Raw genomic sequence first — 19,005 nt, 5'->3', positions numbered from 1 at the left:
TATCTGATGTCAAGTCACTAAGTAAAAGTCTTGCCTGTCTTTATTGATCATGTAACCTTGTACTGTATTTCTGCTCTGCCAGTGCACTATCTGAAATATAGCAAGTTATCTTCTCCTAAGCAGATTGAAAAGTGCTGTGGGAGTTCAGCTACTGTCTATTGCATTCTTAGCTGCACCACAAAGGAGAAATTCTGGGTGGAAAGAATACTTTTGATAAATAATTTAATATTGTTTTCTTTAAGTTTTTTGGGGTTTTTTTTGAACTAGTGGAAAACTAAGTCCTGCTCTTTTGCTCTCTATGTATCTCAGGAAAGTGGGAGAAAACCAGAGTGTAATGGAGTAGAGTAATAGAGTTCAAATCACAGAGCAAACTCATTACCATATCATGTAAGAATAAAATAAATACAAGAAATTTTCTAGAAAACTAAGTAGTCGGCTTCCTGAAAGCAAAAATGTGCCAGGAGAAACCAAGCTTATTGCTGCTTGTTTCTTCCTTGTTATTCAACTTCAGCCTGAATTACTAGGACATTAAGTCCTAAAACATAATGACATTTTATATATGTAACATTTAGAAAAAATAGAAACTGCATTTTTAATAATTCTATTATAATTTGAATGTGACTCTAAGAGAATAATCACTTACCAATGTCTAAGCTAATACTAGCATGTCCCCTTCCCGCTCTCGTCAGAGGGACAGTATCTATTCTGGATTTTTGCTCTAGCACTGGAGGTAGTAATTGTGTGAATGCCGAGGTAGACAACTGGCAACATACTGCTAATTAATCAAATCCTGCTTAGAACAAGTTTAAGTAGCAGAGTGGTAAAAGCTGTTGTTGCAAAGCTAGCTCTTTCTTATATTAGTAGGATCTACACTGGTACAAAAGCAGTAATAGAAGAATTCAACTTACATCTTAAATGGAGTCAAGGCCTTTGACTATTGTCATTTTATGTGGAAGCAGAATTACGCCCTTCATAGGGCTGATTGACTGACAAAGAATAGATATCATGTAATGCATTCCAATTACTTTCAATAACAGATTAATGGCTCTCCTGCTTGTGAAAATTGTATGGCTGGGATTGTCAGTAAGCCTGTTTGCAGCTGGTAGCAGGTGTGAATCAGTTTGCTGGAATAAATTTCCTGCTGTATGACCCTTCATGCTCCTCTTCTGCTCTATTATGTTGGTCAATGGGTTGGTTTTATAGTGTTGTGGTTTTCTAAAGGCACTAATACCCTTCAGCATAATGCTTTAAATTTTCATTAGCTCAAAGAATAAGCGTCTCACTGCAATCACATTCTCCAGAGTCCTTGGTAATCAAAATGATCCCCTAATTGGCATATTTATGTTTTCAATGTGGTTTGTCAATTATGTGGCTTTTATTTCTGTATAAGTTGAAAACTGTAAACCTCTGGGATTGTGCTTTTATATCAGGCCCTGCAAAAAGGATGGATGTCATGTATTTGCCCAGCCACAGCCCCACGAAAAAAAATTGTCTCATTGTCTTGGGTAACATGAATGTATATCATTTTAGTTGCATTTTCTGTTTTCCCTTTCCCAGGTCCGCTGTGATAGTGAAATACAAGAGCTACGTCAGTGGCAAAAGCAGTTGAGAGAGGAGAAAAACATTATTAAAAGAGTGAAAGAATTCTGGACTAAGCAGGAAGCCAAAGGTATGTGAATTAAACTGTATATTTTAATGATTTTTCTTTTTACGTTAAGTGTTTAATTTTTATATTTCAAGTTGTATTAAGAAATAGGACACACAGTAAGACACAAATCACAAGTGAGAAGAGAAGGCAATGTCGGTTGGGAATGCCTGGCTGTTTCTTTACAGTCACTACTTACTCTAAGTTAGTTGCCTGAATAGCTGAAAGTGGCAATTAAAAATACAGTACAGGGCCAAAGCTCAATAATTTCAGAGGACTATGACAATGTGCTGGCACAGTATTTCCTAGGGCAGGATCAGATCTCTACCAGCTACACATGTAAATACTGTTTTTTACCAGATGGGTTGTTGTACAGTTTTTCTGAACTGTGGGATTTCTATTTGGTAAATGTTCTACTGGCATTTTCCTGTAGTTATTTATAGCAGAAGTTGGCCTGTACAGTTCTAAAAAAAGAAAACAAACCCAAACAACCCAATATAATTGCCAAGTGAAATGAGGCCAGATTGCTTTAAGAACCGATACTGTAACATGTTTCCTTCTTGCCCTGATTGTGGACAAGGCTTTACTGACAGGGCCAAAGTTGTTATTCACTTACTCAGGCACAGTGGTGTAATTATGATTATTCAGCCAGCCTCTTTGTCTACTAATGCAGGAGGATTCACTAGCTGCTCAACCGGTCTACATTTTATCAGCCTCTGTGGGCTGGACTCAAATGGGATATACGTAGGGATGTAAACTACATGCCAATAGATGTAGGTGAGAAGAGGTCGTTCAGCTACGTTGTTCATGTGTTGAACAGAGGGAAAATTATGTTGTACCAGTCACCGTTGTGTGGTCCTTCAGTCTGATGGCACTGTCACAGATGTGTTTTCACATGGCCGATCTTTGCCCTGAACTATGTAAGAGCATTCAAGGTGCAGTTTCACGCAGTCAATTGGATCAAACTTGGAGCTGCCAAAAGGGTTGATCCCACTCTGTAGCTCTTGCATCAATTTTGGTGATTGTCTAACTGCACCATGGGTTTGGATCAGTTTTGGTATGGGGCAGGTTAGTTTTCCACAACGTTGTTGCCACATGATTGCTGTATCTAACACAAAGGGGAAAGTGAACTGGGGAGAGAGAGGGATAACTACTTTCAGCAGCCCACAGCTTGGTTAAATTGAGCAGAATATGAGATGGTATTCTCATACCTGGTTACTGCTCATGGCTGAGGAAGTGCCAATCTCCAGGTGATTGGCAGGAGTTAAAAGCCAGGGGCAAGTCATGGCTTAGACCTCTTCAGCTCAGTACACAAAAGCACATCTGTTCATGCCCTCATTCTGAGCCTGGTTGTCATGGGGCTTCACTGGGGAAGGAGAGACTTACATTTGAATCCCTGAAGGGCAAGAAAGTTTAGAATCGGGTTTCTGTGAAAGCTTTTAAAATGCTGAGTCCTGGTCAGTTAGATACCTACTCTCCAGAAAAATCTACAACTCTAGATTTCAAGTGACAGAAAATTGGTGATGTGCAATCTGGTATTAGGCAGCTTAATGGGAGGCCTCTGTCCTCCGTGTTGCCTAATGACCTAGGCAGCTTTTCACTCAGCGCTGAATATTTGTGGGTCACCATTTGGAGCTCTTTCTCTTTGCTGCCTCTGTAGACCATGCCATTGTTTCGTTGGTTCACCTTCAGGTACCCAATTTCTACACATTTAAAGTCTAAGCTGAACACTGAGTATGTCCTGCTGGGTCTTCACTCAAATGTTTTTTTCTTTCCTTATTCTCTATGCAACTTAACTGTTCTTTTTAATGAAATGGAGTTATTGTACTCATGCACAGATATGAAATAGGGTGTTCTGGAATTAAGTGTTTGACATCCTCACAGTATGCTTTATTTTAGAAACTACAGTAAGAATGTCCATACATAAATAGTACTTATTAACATCACTGCTGTAGCAATCAGAGCTTGTTGTAAGTGACTAGAGCCTTGCAATTCTTCAATAACTCTAGTCATCAAATCTTTTGTGGCTATTGTTAATTTTAAAACTGTCCTGCTTTTTAATAGATGATACAACTAAAACTTCCCTATGAAGCATTTTAATTATAAAATAGTCCATGCTTTGTAAATGTCAAAGGAATTAACAGCAGTCAGGTCATTAACCTGATGCACTGCAATTATTCTTTCACTTTTTATTGTGCATCTATTCTATCTATCATTAGTTACAAGTAGATCAGGCTAAAAGGACAGCATGAAAGTTCCACACATTTCCCTTTCTGCTTGCAATCTTCTTTTGAAATTTCTGCCTAAAGGTGAAAGGAGTTTTTCCTTTCACATATGTGAAAGGAGAAATCTGTTACTAGTAACAATCATTGTAACAACTGGGATTACAAAATAACCCCTTGTTTTCAGTTTTCCTTATTTTAATGTTTTTTCCTTCACACAAAATAAATGTAATAGGCACTTGGGGCTAATAATAGCATTTTAAACAAATGCTAGATTCTTTCTTCTGTGAAATCCCAGCCCTTCCAAATGGGCTAATTTTTATAATACCAGCAAACACGAAGTTATACATTAGTAATTTCTCCATGTTTTCAAGCTCCCCCACTGGCAAACCTTTGATTCCCTAAACTTCATTCCTTTTGTTTCCTATTTGTACTTACATATCTGTTGGATAGCATTAGTTTTTAGGACATCTAGTCAGGGTAATGTTGCAGTTATACTGTGTTAAGTTTGCTGTCAAGCCTTCCGAAGTGTATGCAGAACACCAACTAATTCTGCAATCAGAATTGGGTAAGTAGGTCTTTCCACTGGGTATTTGCTAATGAACACGGGGTTCAGTAGTTATAGTATAAATCTTTCCAATAAATATCTTAATACATGGTGCTATTGTAACACAATTTCTCCTCCATTGTGTGAAGTGGAACAGTATTTAAACCCACTCTCACACAACAGCTGTGCAGCAAACACCAGGCAGTACTGGGAACAAACATTTTAAACTTTTTCTCTGGATTTCTGAAGTAATCCACATTTTGTCACATAACATGAAGTGAATCAGTGGCAACTCATCCTCTAGGACAATGTTCACTGTTGAAAAGCTGCCTCTATGGGCCGCCTCCTTTAATCCTCTGGAGTGCTCACCTGCCAGTCACATGCTGATCAGCACAAGCTGATACCACAGGGTGATTTAATGTTTGCAATTGAGAGAATCATGTTCAAGTACTGCATCCACCGCATTCCCCAGGGCCTGGACAATGTCAGCAACTCCTCCTGGCTTACCTACGCTAGACAAAAAAGCTCTTGCACAGAGGCAGGTCTGTCTCCAGTTTGCTGCTTTCCCTGTGATGAGAGATGGTGACTGCAGCAGCAGCTACTGGATAGTTCTGTGGTTTGCATGTTTGCAAGTGCAAGGAAAAGCATTCTCCTGTTGGAGGTACTTTTCCTGCCCAAACAGCCATTCTTTGTGATCTCCAGGGAAAACGTGTGAGCTGGATTGAAGCTCCTGCCAGCTAGCTTCAGCTGCATCGTGCTATTTAATAGAATGTGTCCAGTAAAATCTGCTTCCATTGTAATATTGCAAGATTTATACTATAGGTATTACACCCTGAGTTCATTAGAAAGTATCCCGTGGAGAAATCTACTTTTCCAATTCCGATTGCAGAATTAGTTGGTGTTCTGCATACAGTTCAAAATGCTTGACATTCTTCCAACGTTCCTTCCTGGTGTTAGGAGTTCTTGTCATAAGAAAGAGTCTGCATTGATACCAGTACTGGTACCAATACAAATAGCGATAGTTTTCTTTGAGTAGATATTTAGAGACATTGAGAGGCGGGCTTACGATTAAGAAAGACAGTAATGAATGACAACCTCAAAAGCGGTTCTGCCTGTCTATACCAACAGCAGGACCATAATGAAAGCTGTTCCTGCAGGTTGTATTTCAGCTATGAAGGCTTAAGTGTGAATTCAGTCTGCAGAATTCTCAGGGTAGAATTTTTTAAATCGTAAAGACAGTTAAGTATCAGCTGATAACAAAGCTGTCATAAAAAAGTAATTTTTCAAAAGACATCGTTTTCAAAACCTTCCTTTATGTATCATGGCCTCCTCAGTTGCCTTGCTATTACAGTATTATATATTGCAGGGTGTTACGAGCTGACACGCTTTTCTGTGTCTGCACTGTGCTATATGCAGGACCGTTTGACCACTGCTTCACTTAATTATGAAATGTTCAGAACAAAAAGAATTTTCTTCAGGGCAGTATACATTATAGTACAAATACTGAAACTGGAAGACTGTCACAATTTTTTTTTGTGATAGCAGTTTGTTACAAGGGCTGCATAGATTTTCCAAACATTTATTCATATTTATATTGCAGTTTTAATCCACAAAAGGTCAGGTTTTATTTACCAACCCATGCAATTGCCCAAGGGATATTTTATAGCTGAAAAGAATTCATTCTGAGGAGCAAAATCATACATCACAACAGGGAAAAACTGCATTTGTGTGTGTGTATATATATGGGGTGTTCCTATGCAGTAAGTGAAGTAGAATTCTTTGCTTTAGTAGCTTAGAGCTAGAAGATTAAACAAAATAGTAACTAGTAACAGTGTACAAAAATGATGAAAAATAAAATCCATGAGACATAAGTTGTCTTCCAGCAGACCTGACTGATATGTAAAGAAAACTTTGGCAGAGCAACCAAGGTTTTCTTCAAGTCTTTGTGGGATTTCGTAGCCTATTTACTATGGTTTATTAAGAGTTTACTTTGAAGAAAAAAAAAAGTAGGCATCTTCTTTTTTTAAAAGAATTCATAAATAGATCTGTTTTTGAAGATCTGAAAAAAGTGGATTCAAATTTACTAGGATAAAATTAATCTCATTATAAATTTAAAAAATAAAAGCCAAATTCTTCTTTTTGTAGTACATGTTTAATTCTGTCAGTGTTAATTGTTGAAAAATTGTATTCCTGAAGGTGATGATAGAAGTTGACCTAGCAGGCTTGCTAATTCATTTTAAATGATTGCATTTTGATTCATTTTAAATTATTTAAATGATGTTTGTGGTTTGGACTCTCTGTTTTCAATTTGTTAGCATTTACATCATCTCATCAAGGCATGTTTTTTCACGTTCCATTGTCCATGATACCAGTAAGAGTTACAAATGCATACATTTCCCACTTATTTCTAAGAAATAAAACTATATACTTACAACATACCACTGTGAAAAAGGATGTATGTGATATTAGATGATTATACGATCATAGTTTACAGTCTTCATGCATGTAAAATCTTAAAGGTGAAAATTACAAGTGCATTTTCAGAGGACAAGATGATACCATTTTCAAAATGTTGCAACTAAGAAAGGTAGGGGCTAAGGGTAGAGTGGACTGTGTCATTTGGCAGTTGAATTGATTCAAAAACCTCCTGTCTGAAGAAATGTAATCTTTCCATAAAGGATATTTATGTTGTTTTGGAGAGTAATGTAGTGATAAGATTTCCTTTGCCACCTTTGCCAATTGTTTCAAAAGGAAAAACAAATTTCCTTTTAATCACTCTCATAGAGCTTTCCTGTCATCAAATCAATTATTTTAGGACTCTAGGACACACAGCTGTTTCACCACTTCAAAGAAAGCTGGAAAATTGCCCCTTTTCAATTTTTTTCTTAAACCACTGCAAGTTCGTATTGCTTCTATCACATTAGCTTTCAATATTATCACATTGTTTCTGTAATGCCTTAACTGAGCTCTGCTAAGTTAATTTAGGAGTATCCATACATAAAATAGCCTTGGGGCCCAGACAGATGGCTATCTGGAAACAGCTGTACTAGTTTGAGAAGTTACTGTCCAGGGGTTTTCATTATCAATCTCAGCTGTGATGCCATAATTAATTTTGTTAGTGCTCCAGCTGCTCTTATTTCTGCTATTATTATTCTGCTGTTTATTAATGTCGTTAAACCCTATTTCATTGTAAAGCCAGCAAGGTTAGTTTTAAAACCGCTTTTACCAGTGATTCAGTCTAACCCAGCAGACTTTGCGCTGAAGTGGATTGTGAGCACTCCTACAATAATGAATAGTTTAACGCAACTACTTCTTAACCTTGTCTTTCTGCGCATTTGGTTTAACTGAATTAATTAATTCAGTTAATTCAATTAATCCCCTTTAACCACTGAGCTCTTCACATCAAGCAGGACAAAGCATTTATTGTTACAAAAAACTCAGATATCACAAATAAAGCATTAAGATTCATGATCCAAAGAAAAAGAAGAAAAACATTTTTAAATAGATACAGCAATTTATTACAAAGTTAACTATGTTAAGAATAACAATGAGGTATGTCTTAAATTTGTATATGACTAACCCTGTTTCTTAGATGCTGTAAACAGTGTTGAATCTAACTGTAGGGGATGAATGGTGAGCTGCCAAATAGCTTTTAGAAAATGCTGACTCGAGCAGTAATGTGATTCTATTGACACTACTAGAAAGATCAGCATACCTTCCATGAAAATATCAGCCAAAGACTCAGTTAATGTGAGCTAACAGTCAGATTCTGCTTTGTTGTGGCTTTCAGCAGAATGCTATGTATACCTTATTTCATGGGTATGTTTTAGGCAAAGATGTATAATTTTATGAAAGTATGTTTGTATAATCTTGAACCAGTGTGATATTTAAAAAGGATATTAAGAGGAAGTTAGAAATGTATACTGATTGTAATTAACAGATCCAAAGGCTTTCTTAATTTATTTTTCTGCTTTCAGAAAGTGTGTTAAAACCTGTTCATTATTATTGAAACAAATAGTGAAGTTTTAATTTTCATTAGAACATAACCAGAATGAAACGTTTTTTAGGTTTTTTTCAAGTAGGGACCAAAAGTATGATTTTTATGGGGCAGCTAAGGTGATCCAACAACTTCCCCATTAAAAAGGCAGTCCTGTCCTTCCTTGACCAAGGTTTCTGCCATCCTTTCCTTTTCTTGGCTCTAGCAATCATGTCTTCATGGTGAGTTGGTTCAGCTGGCAGATCTGAGACAGAACTGCTCTTCAGTTCTGTTCTGCTGCCCCTCAGGTTAGCTTTCTGCTGGATCAGCCTGATAAACTGACTTGCCCAATAATGACACAATCCGTACATCCAGTGTAAGGGAAATGGTGCAACAGTAATAGAGGGAAAGAAAACTGCCCATTTGTGACGGCTGCTCACTTTTAGATCAGCTAATCTGTCCTGTGCCTGCTGTGTCATGTGAAACCATACCCTATATGGTATGTCTGCTTGGTTTGGTAGGCCAGGGTATAATGTAGCCTCATATAAACCACTGATTCTCCCCCTGCTTCACAGCATGTTTAAAGCATCTCTTTTTTTTTTTCTTTGTAATTCTTTATTCTTCTTTCACTATGTCTTTTATGCTATTTATTACTAATTTTGAAAAGTGTTCTGGGATAGAAAGTGTGAAAACTTTGCATGAAAATTACTTTATAAATTAATAGCATCTTGCAGGACCGTTGACCTCTTTAATGCATATGCCTGCTAAATTTCTTTTTGAGTGCAAAAAGGTGTGTTTCTTTCAGCCTTTACCTAACATCATAAAGCTACAGCATTCTTAGCTGACATTTTGTTTGCTATACCGCCCCACTGCTGTAACATTACATTCCACAAAATGATCTATATTTAAGGTGTGATAGTCCTTACTCTTAACAGTTTCTACTTTCAGACTGAAAATGTAGAGAGAAGCAGAGCACTCAAGACTCAGTTTAATGGCTCACAGCTTTAGACTTGTAGGGAGAAAGAGAATTCTCCCCAGTATAGCACAGCTTACGGGATAAATTTGTTCCAGAATATTTTACCTTTTACAGAAAATATGGCTAATAAAAAACCAACCTCCAGAGGATGTGAGTGAATAGGAGATGAGCTGGGGCTTTTTTTTTTTTTTTGAAGATGATGTCCTTTCTGATTTTATTATTCCAATTTGCTGAAATTACTTTAATGTAAATGTATTTAAATAGGTGATTTAATAACCTGCATGTTATTTGAGATCATGTTTGGCAGGATGTGACCCAGTGGCACACACATAGCAAGACCTGCTTTTGGTTCCATGAGGCTGATGATCTACCATGAGATTGTCTGTTTAGGAGGACTTCTTTTCCCAGCCTGCATTTATCTAGGGCTGTCCGTATCAATTTCATCAATATCTGCAGCCTAAAACATCCATTTGAAACTGAACATAATTTGCTGCATCTTCTTGTTTTCTAGCTGGTATCCCACATAGCTCCAGTCATATTTTTGCTTTAATATTTCCAAGAATAAATAGGCCTTCCCTTTTTGGTTAACGACCTGGTTAATTTGATTTGTGCCTCCATGCAGTAGACAAACCCCATCTAGTCGTGATTCTGAGTAGTGTGTTATGCAGATGCAGTGCTGATGAGACATCACTGGAAATTAAAAAGTATCTGTCCTACAATGAAAGGAATTTGAAAATATTTGACCTTTTTTATGAAAATACCTAAAATCTTCATTCGTCACTTATATGAACAAAACACTATTGATACTGTCTGTTACAATGGTTATTCCTCTGCTGGTGTGCTGTTGGGAAGACAAGTGGTTCTGTGTACAGTGTCTAGTACTTTCAGCTCTTTTATTTCCTAAGGGCTTTCTTTTCTTCTTCTTACCTGCATAAAATTTGTAAAATTTTATTTTTAAAAAGCACTGTTCTCAGGGAAAATAGTAAAAGAAATAAATATTTCTGGTTTTATGGCAAAAACAATTGTGACCCTATTAGCTAGCAGTTCTTACAGATCAACCATAGCCTTGGCTTTGTAAGGTACTTCTGTAACAGTGAATGTACACAGTGTGTGGAAAACCTAGTTAAACCAAACTGAGACAGAAAGTAACCTTCACAGCAGGTGAGGGGGTTGATTTCCAGATACAGGAGGGAATATTCCTTTACATTCCATTCAATTTTCAAGCTGTACTTCTCCTTTGGCAGTAGAAGTTATTACTCGCCTATACTGAGAGATTTTAAAAATACTTCTTTCATAGAAAGAATCTTTTCCCTTGGGAAGATGCAGCCAGCAACATGCTGAAGAACTCAAAATGTAGGTGTTCTGTCACTGTAAAATCCTTGAAAATATGAATGAGATTGCAGATAAAGGGGAGAACAGGCTGCATATTTTAGGAGCGCTAGAGCAGGAACAGATGCGTACTGTCAAGAAGCAAGGCAATGCAGGCTCTCGCTCCTTATACAGCTGTGATATGTCTCCACCTGAATTATGAGGAAGGATTTGAAAGATAAATATGCTTACCAAGGTAAGTTGAACAGGGGAAGTCTAGTCTGCGTACTTTTGAAGGATGGCTATATGTAATCGTATCAAAGTAAATAATCATATCACATCAAAGCAGAATGAACTGAGGAAGGGAAAAATGTTAAATTCAGTACCCAGAAAAAAATGGCTACACTGTGAAACTTCTTGGAATTCATTCCATAAACAAACAAACATGTGAGTATAGCCATGTGCTCTAATGGATCCTTATTAATGGGGCCATAAATGAAGTTACAATCGCATGCATGTTTGCAGGACTGAGTAGTTTCCCAAGGAAAATACTGAAAATGGGATATATATAAATGGGACCTCTTACACTAGGCTTAAAAAAAAGTATTTAAAATGTACTGTAGGTAATAATGCTGGATTAGGAAAAGACATAGTCTGAATAGCTAATGGATTTCTTAAAGACTGCACCTCTGTGGTTTATTTAGGAAAATTCAGCTCAGTAAACTGTAAGGAATTCATCAGTTTTATGTGAGAGTTTCTTTCTTTTTTTTTTTTTTCCCACTTTCACCAAAGGGGGTTGAAACGTAGTCATGTTTTAGGAAGATTTTTAAACAAAATAATGTGTTTCTAATTTCATCTGCCCTCCTTTTACTGTATCTGTAATTCTTTAATTAATCTCATTATGGAGCTCTTATAAGTGGTGACCTCCCCATATTCCTTGGGTTTACACTTTTAATATATGTTATATTATATAACATATATATACACACACACATATATGTTAAGATCTGACATGTTGAAGGTATTTCCTCAAATTATTTTGTTTCAAACTGAGCCATATAAGCAGGTTTAAAGTGGAAGGCTACTTGCTCTCAGTAGAACAGTGCAATTAAAAGAATCTGACTCTGCTTTTTTTTTTTAAAACGTTAGTGTATTTACAGGTAGTTGGTTGTTTCTTTCTGAAAACAAAAGTGCTGCAGTCAAAATGGTTTAAAATGGGTTCATATATGTGATTGCTTTTGATTTAACAGCACACGTATAAAGTTTCAGTTACACAAAAAACCTTAAAATTTATTTAAAAAAAAAAAAAGAAAATCCAAGAGCAAAGCAGTGCCAATAGCTGAGTATGTGGTGGTTTTCATCAAGCCTAATTCAAGATGCTTGACATGTTTCTGAAAGTTTAATCTTGGCACTAACAGCTGAGAATGTAGTGATAAAAGTCATAAGACTCATGATGCAGATTCCACTTTATTGGTCCACACCCCAGACTCCGATGTCTTTAAAAAGTTATAAAGATTACAGTAACTTTTAATTTCTGAAACTACGTTGGGAATGTTTGGGGGGAAAAAAAAGGAAGATGATCATTCAGATAAGCTACAAAATACATGATCTTCTGAACTACGCTTACACAGGCACAGCAGTGTATCTGCTAGCACAAGTCTGAACTAATCCTCTAGTACCAAAGCTGTATCTTTACCCATCATTCTGCAGTTGTTAATAATGATTTGTAATGGCAAAAAGACAATTGCAATTTGGTGATTTTTCTGTGATTATATAAACATAATTTTTTTGTTTGTTTTTCTGTTTTAAATGAGAGGAGAAATTCTTCATGGGTTTTGCAATCTTTTTTTTTTTCTTTTTCTTCTTTTAACCTTTTTCAAGATAATAGTGAAAAAATGGGAGCATTTTTATTGAAAATTCTGTTGGTGTTTTTTGTTAGTCACTTAGATATGCAAACCCAAAATTTCTATTTATAACTATGAGATGCATTAAAAACCTGGAGAAAAGGCTTTTAACTCACCAGTTAAAAAGTAAAACCTTCAAATAGTCGTGCAGCAAAACTAGACTTGAGACTCTTTTGGTTAAAAAACAAAAAAAGAGGGGGGGAATGCACGGAAAGAAAGACCACGATCTGTTAGTGGAGTCTTAAAATATAATTCAGAGATTAGCAAAGAAGTGGGTGACAGATTGCAGAACATACAAGCTACTTGCCCCAGACTTCCCTTTAAACACAGACTGTGGTATTAGTCACTTGGACGTCTTTTTCAATGTAACTGTCTTTTTTTTGTTTTAGTCTGTGTGAGAGTTTAAATTTGGTGACTTTACAGAACCTATCATATTTTGCAAACAGGAAACATTCCAGAAATAGGAGGGGCTAATGGGTGTAAATGCAGTTTTCATGAAGCTGCCCAGCAAATCTGACATTCTTGTTTTCTGCCCATGTTGGCTTCTGCCTGTAAATCCCAAAATGCTTTTTGCTGGGGACCTGCCACTCTGGAATGATTTCTCCCCATTTCTGGTCAGTTCTTTCTACTTTCATCATTCATTTTTTCTATCATCTTGACTATTTACATGGAAAAAAACCTGCATGAATCAGATGTGCTGAAGATGCGCTGGTTGCCTTCATTCTGGATTTTTCTCTCAGTCCGGGGTCTTCTTCCCTAAACCGTTGTGTTTCTGTGGCTGTCTATTCATGAATCTCAGGTCACTGAATGATTTGGAGGGCACTTGGGTAATCAGTAGCAATACAGTCTCCAGTATATCTAATTCTGTGTAGTTTGTTCTCTCCTACCTCGGGTGTTCACGTCAGTTGTTCATCTAGCCTAATGCTTGTATCTTCCAATATTTCTTTTCTCTTTGTACACCTTGAATTGTAAAAATGCCATCCAGATATATCCAAATGAATTATTAATCTTTCTGTCAAAATATTAGGAAAGCATGGTGCATTGCACAAACAAATTCTGCTAGAGATCTTTCAGCCCTTCTTTGCCATCTCCATTACTGGATGCTGGTGTTCGGGAGTCTCCTGTATGTCAGATCTTGCTTCCCTAATCTAATCCTAAGTAAGTGAATTAAAAAAATGCCCTGAAATTGTTTGTTCTCTAAAGTCGTGGAGGCAAGACTAAGCATTTTACAAACTCTGTTGCTGATTTGGAGAATTAGGTTTGTCCTGTCACTTTTATATATCCATTTTGCAGAAGCCTCTTCTGATGAGTGATCCTCCGACAGTTCCATTTCAGAATCATGAGTAGCAGACATGTCTATGGCCATAATTTCCAGTTTATTTTTTGTTCGTTTGTTTAGCATATCTTTTTTTTCAGTACATCATTTTCCTATCACTAGTGACTGAAGATTTCCTGAAGTGAAAGGTTTCACTAATAATTGCCTACATGTTGACTTCCAATAGCGAGAGGCTAAAATTATACACACTTTATAAAGAACTGTCTCTTTAAAAGTCAGGTCTTATTTCAGACAGATTGCTGGTGGCTCCAATTTCATGTTCAGGCTTCTTTGGCATTTCATTGGGAGGCTAGGGTGAAACTCCTTTCTATATATATATTTTACTCTAAGCTCCTGCTAATAAGTTATTCCAATAGATTTTCTTTAATGGATTTTCATCTTCTTATAGTCTGAGTCTAGGGTATTTTTCATTACTGTTTTCAACTGTTTAAATTACTAAATGTAATTCTCATAGTTCTTATGATTTAAACAAAATAAAGAGTGTGGGTGTATAAACCTTTCATAAGCTACTGTCACAAACCAGTTGTATTATACAGTAATGTATAAAGTAGGTCATAGTTTGTTCGCTGTTATGCTGAAACCAAGTCTCAAACCAGAACGTCAGTCCTGATTCTGTATTAGTGCATTAAGATGAGGGAAAATTGCCTCTGTTATCCAAAATAGATGGTAAAGATGTTTGAACTTAATGCATATATAAATAGGACAAAGGCCAATCCTGAGATGTCTAATAGGAGTTTTGTAGATTTTTGAGTATTCCACTCCCAGGAGCTGACCAAAACAATAAATCCAAATACGTTCAAAGCCAGCGCTTCCTTTAGCCATCATCTGTGCCTCAACATTGCAACACATACATGATAAACCATGTCAAATGCGCTGCATTTCCAAGGAATGTGGCAGACAAACTAATAGATAACTTTATTATAGTAAGAGTAGCAAGTCAAAAATAGCAGTTAACAGTTGTGCTAACCTCTTCAGAGCAACCCCCACCTCACTTCCAAGGAAATTAATCACAGTCTCCACTAGCGCTTATTATTGTAGTGATGGTTATAGTATCCTATGATTTAGAACATGCATGTGACTAAAGCATAGTTTAATCAGGTTCGCTCTGTATTAAAAAATAAGAGTAATGAGACTGAAACATAATGCTAACAAATTCAACTGTCCTGACAGTAGAAACCATATGACCTATATAGATAGAATACTGGAAATAAATGAGATGTGAGATTTTTGTTTTTTTAACTTAACACTGTCATAGCACTTAAGGGCCTTGGTTGCTTTATGTCTTAGGACTTAAAACCGGAGCTGATGTTTTAAAACTATATGAAATCCTGTGATCATGCTACCAATGATCATGATTGTGTTACTTCTATTTAAATCTTATGTTGCACCTCCTTAAATTAGTGATTATGCATTCTCTGTAGATAATTTTCACACATTCTGTTACACAAACATCTTGGGAGTTAAGGTGTTTGTAATTTTCATGGGAGCTGAATCCAGCCTCCTGTGACAATGGTTTTCTTGGCACTGCCCTGAGACTGGCAGCAGTGCATAGCTGCAGTCGCCACTACGTAACTGGCATCCTCGGGCGGTTTGTTCTGCCCGGTTATGTCCATGCGCCTTTCCTCAGCATGCAGGAAATCTCTGTAAAGAAAAAGAGATGGTCTCCATTGCAGTAGAATCACAGTTCTGCAACAGTAGGAATCTGCCAGCATAACTGCACACAGTGACTAGGGACATAGAGGGATAAAATGGGAACTGTGCTGTTAAAGTTCAACTTTTATTATTTTTTTTAAATGCAACTGAAAATAGAAATGGGTCTTTCTCTTCCTCTGTTGAATGAATGATAGGACTCCTAAGACTGAAATGGTTAAAATTCAACATATGAATGGCATGGTTGTAAGCTAGTTGTTCATACTGACATTTACACTATTCATCGCTTTTAGATATGTGTTGTCTGAAAGAAATGGGCTGGATTATCAGCTAGCATAAGTTGTTCTAAACTTCATGGGAGCTATGCTAATATACAAACTAAACATCTTCCTTAGGCATTTCAAAATATTTTAAGCAAGTTAGTTCAGTTTGAGGTGTCACAGCCTGAAAAATATATTTTTCCAATGGAAATTTCTAGTGAAAAGACTTAGCCAGGCAGCTTCTTTCCCCATCTTTCCAGCTTCTCTGAATCCTGAGGACATCTTACTTTTCTGTCTGCATAGGAAGCAAGTATATGTCGAAAACTATTTAAATAACTGCCTGAAATCCAGATTCATGCTGACAACCTGTGCTTCCTGGTTAGAGTGATGTGATTTGAAATTGTTATGCTTAAGTAACACAGGTTATGATAAGACATGGACGCTCCTGACTAAAAGCACTGCTAGCAGCTACCTAAAACACCTGATCATTTTAATGTGAAACAGTGTGTGAGAGCCGTGGGGTTTTTGAACTTGTCGCAGTTTTTATGAAATATTTGCAAAGGCCAGCCTCATCACATCAAGGCATATTAGATAAAATTCAATGCAATAGTTAGTATTTTGTATATGGGACATTCATAGTCACATGGGATATTTAATCCACTCTGATTTTTCTCCTTACCAGCTGTACAAACAAAAGCCCTAAAATCCAGAAGGGTCTTGTGCCAGCAAGGCACTGGGCACGTACTGCCTTGACCATTGTAGAACGTAGGGCATATCCTACCACTGCAGTCATATTTTGGGTTTCTAAGGTATTGTCTGTGTTCCTCATCATCATACATCACTTTTCCTGTATGTTTCTATGAGCTGAGATCTTCCAGGTTGGTAGTACACTGAGCACCTTAAATTAGCACATGGGCCTGTTGCAGCCTGGTATTCTGGGTACGTACCAAGAGGATTTTGTTTGCTGGTTTTCAGTTGCATGCCTTGGAAGGGTAACTAGGCTCTCCTGAAACTGTATGTACAAAAGGGAATTTTTTGAGCTTATTTGGCCTTCTTTACCTATAGCGTAACTTTTATATATAAATCATCCAACAAACTTGCTTGATGTGAAAGATGTACAGTACAGATGCATCTTCTGAAGTGTAGGGAGTAGAAAAACAGATTTTTATCTTTATAAGTTAAAAGGCAGTTTGTAAAATATTAAAATATTAAGAATAGAATATGACAGCTGAAATCACAGAAGTAGACTGTGGAACCAGACTGTTGTATCAGCAGAAGAAAAACATTAGGTTAATCTGTATTACAGCACTCTGAAAGAATACAGAGCTTTGAAAACAGCTTTCACTAGGGGGGGTGGGACATTTTACTTTTATGTAGAGCTTTTGTTCATTTAGAATTGTTTACTCCAGCAAGCAACCCTGTGCTCTTTGTTTGACTGATTTTTCCCATTTGGCAGACCCTTTGCAATCACATGGATAACATTCTTCTTTCCACTGAGACACAGAAAAAGTATTCTTTATTGACCTTGCTTGTTGTCCTAAATGACAAAAATATATTTATATACTAGGTGAACTGTATGACTTCATCACTGACTTTTAATTGAAAATTCTTCAAAGCAAAAACCTCAAAGAGCTGCTTTCATTCTTTTTGAACAATCCAATAACTTCTTACTAGCAAACAACTCTGCCCTCAGCTACACACGCACAACTCCCACAGACGGCACTGAGAACTGTGTGCAAGTAGCTGAGTGCTGAAGCTGTGTCAAAAAAATGCCATGCATCGAAGAAATAGGTCTTTTGGGTTGGGTGGGGATTTTTTTTATTTATTTACTGAACAAGAGAGTATTTGCTGTGGAAGTATGGATGTTTACTTTTTTGTTGTTTCTGTGGATGTTTTGGAAAGTTAAGTATTTAATGTTTTATTTTGTATGGTTGCAGTGGGAAGCAAAGCGGAAGACTCAGAAGAACATACACAAAATCATTCAACATCTCGATTTTAGTTTTCTCACCAATATCACAAAACAGAGCTCATGGACTAAACTTTGTGGTACTGATTTAGAAACACTCTTAGCATTACAGTTTTACATGTGAGGTGTTGTACATCAAACGGAGATTATGTAAGGACCTAGCATGCCAAGACAAAATTCAGTCCTAGTGTAAGTAAGTGAGCACAATTCTGTTAAAACAGATGGAATTGTGCACATTTAACCAAAAAATTTGAGTCTGTGTTTATCTTGTGTTCCTGAATGCTCACTTGCAAGCTTTTCTGACAGGAACAAAACTCTGGATGAGATTAATGGGGTTACACCCTCATGTAGGCAGGTGTTAAAACTAAGGCAAAAATCTCCCTTTAGTATAAACTGGAGAGCTTCACTGACTTCTGCAAAGCTGTGACAATTTACACAAATCCAGGCTCTGTTCATAACAGTCTAATTTTCAGAAACACTGTGCCTCTGCAATTCCAAATGAAAGCAATGAGAGCTAGGGTTGCTCTGCGTTTCTGCAGGGGAAAAAAGTCAAAGGCCCTTTTGTTACCATGTAGCCCATGTGCTGAGAAAGTGTAAAATGAAGATCACAGTGATAGCATTTTCAGCAATCTTGTGTATGTGTACTTACTTACACAAGGTGCAAGCAGAATAAAAATCAGATTGGGCCCCCTACTAAGGAACCCTCGTTAAGCAGAATAAAAATCAGATTGGGCCCCCTGCTAAGGAACCCTCGTTTTTTTAACTCAGTCTTGTCAAGCATAGTCCTATTTAGGCCTTTATAATTTCACAATTAGAGAAGATATTTGCAGTTCTACTACTAATTCCATACAAGTCAAACAAAGGTCTAGTTGTTTTGAATGAAAGTGTGATAAAACACAGATACCCTCTAGTTCTTGCTGTGGTTCAACGTGGATTTCTTCCATCACTTACACAGACTTTGTCTTCACTGTTATACCAATACCCACCCCTCACTTTTTTCCTGGTTGGTGATGCTGATTGTTGCATCAGATCAGGAAAATCAAACCATTTGAAGAAAAAACTCTCAACCTGCATTCTTCAACCCCAGCCATATGATCCTATCCCCTCCTTTTCACAAGCACTAGCAATTAAGCCAGTACAGGAAACTGCTGAGCCAACTGGAAAAAAAAAATAAAACCACTTGTAGCGTTAAAAGTTTGGCTGCTCAACTACTTG

At 36.9% G+C, this 19,005-nt stretch overlaps 1 protein-coding gene across 1 annotated transcript in view; it reads left to right on the top strand.

The window, feature by feature from the left end:
* Positions 1-18,462, top strand: part of IQCK (IQ motif containing K) — a 44,555-nt gene extending 26,093 nt beyond the window's left edge. The window contains exons 7-8 of the mRNA XM_019472670.1: positions 1,558-1,669; positions 17,762-18,462. Of these exons, the coding sequence (XP_019328215.1) occupies positions 1,558-1,669; positions 17,762-17,823 (174 nt within the window). The 3' untranslated portion in view covers positions 17,824-18,462. The remainder of the gene's footprint in view (positions 1-1,557; positions 1,670-17,761) is intronic.
* Positions 18,463-19,005: the final 543 nt, after the last annotated feature.

Source organism: Aptenodytes forsteri, unplaced genomic scaffold (genome assembly GCF_000699145.1).
Source record: "Aptenodytes forsteri isolate BGI_AS27 unplaced genomic scaffold, ASM69914v1 Scaffold84, whole genome shotgun sequence".
Taxonomy (NCBI): Eukaryota; Metazoa; Chordata; class Aves; order Sphenisciformes; family Spheniscidae; genus Aptenodytes; species Aptenodytes forsteri.
This window is presented reverse-complemented; position numbering and strand designations above follow the sequence as displayed.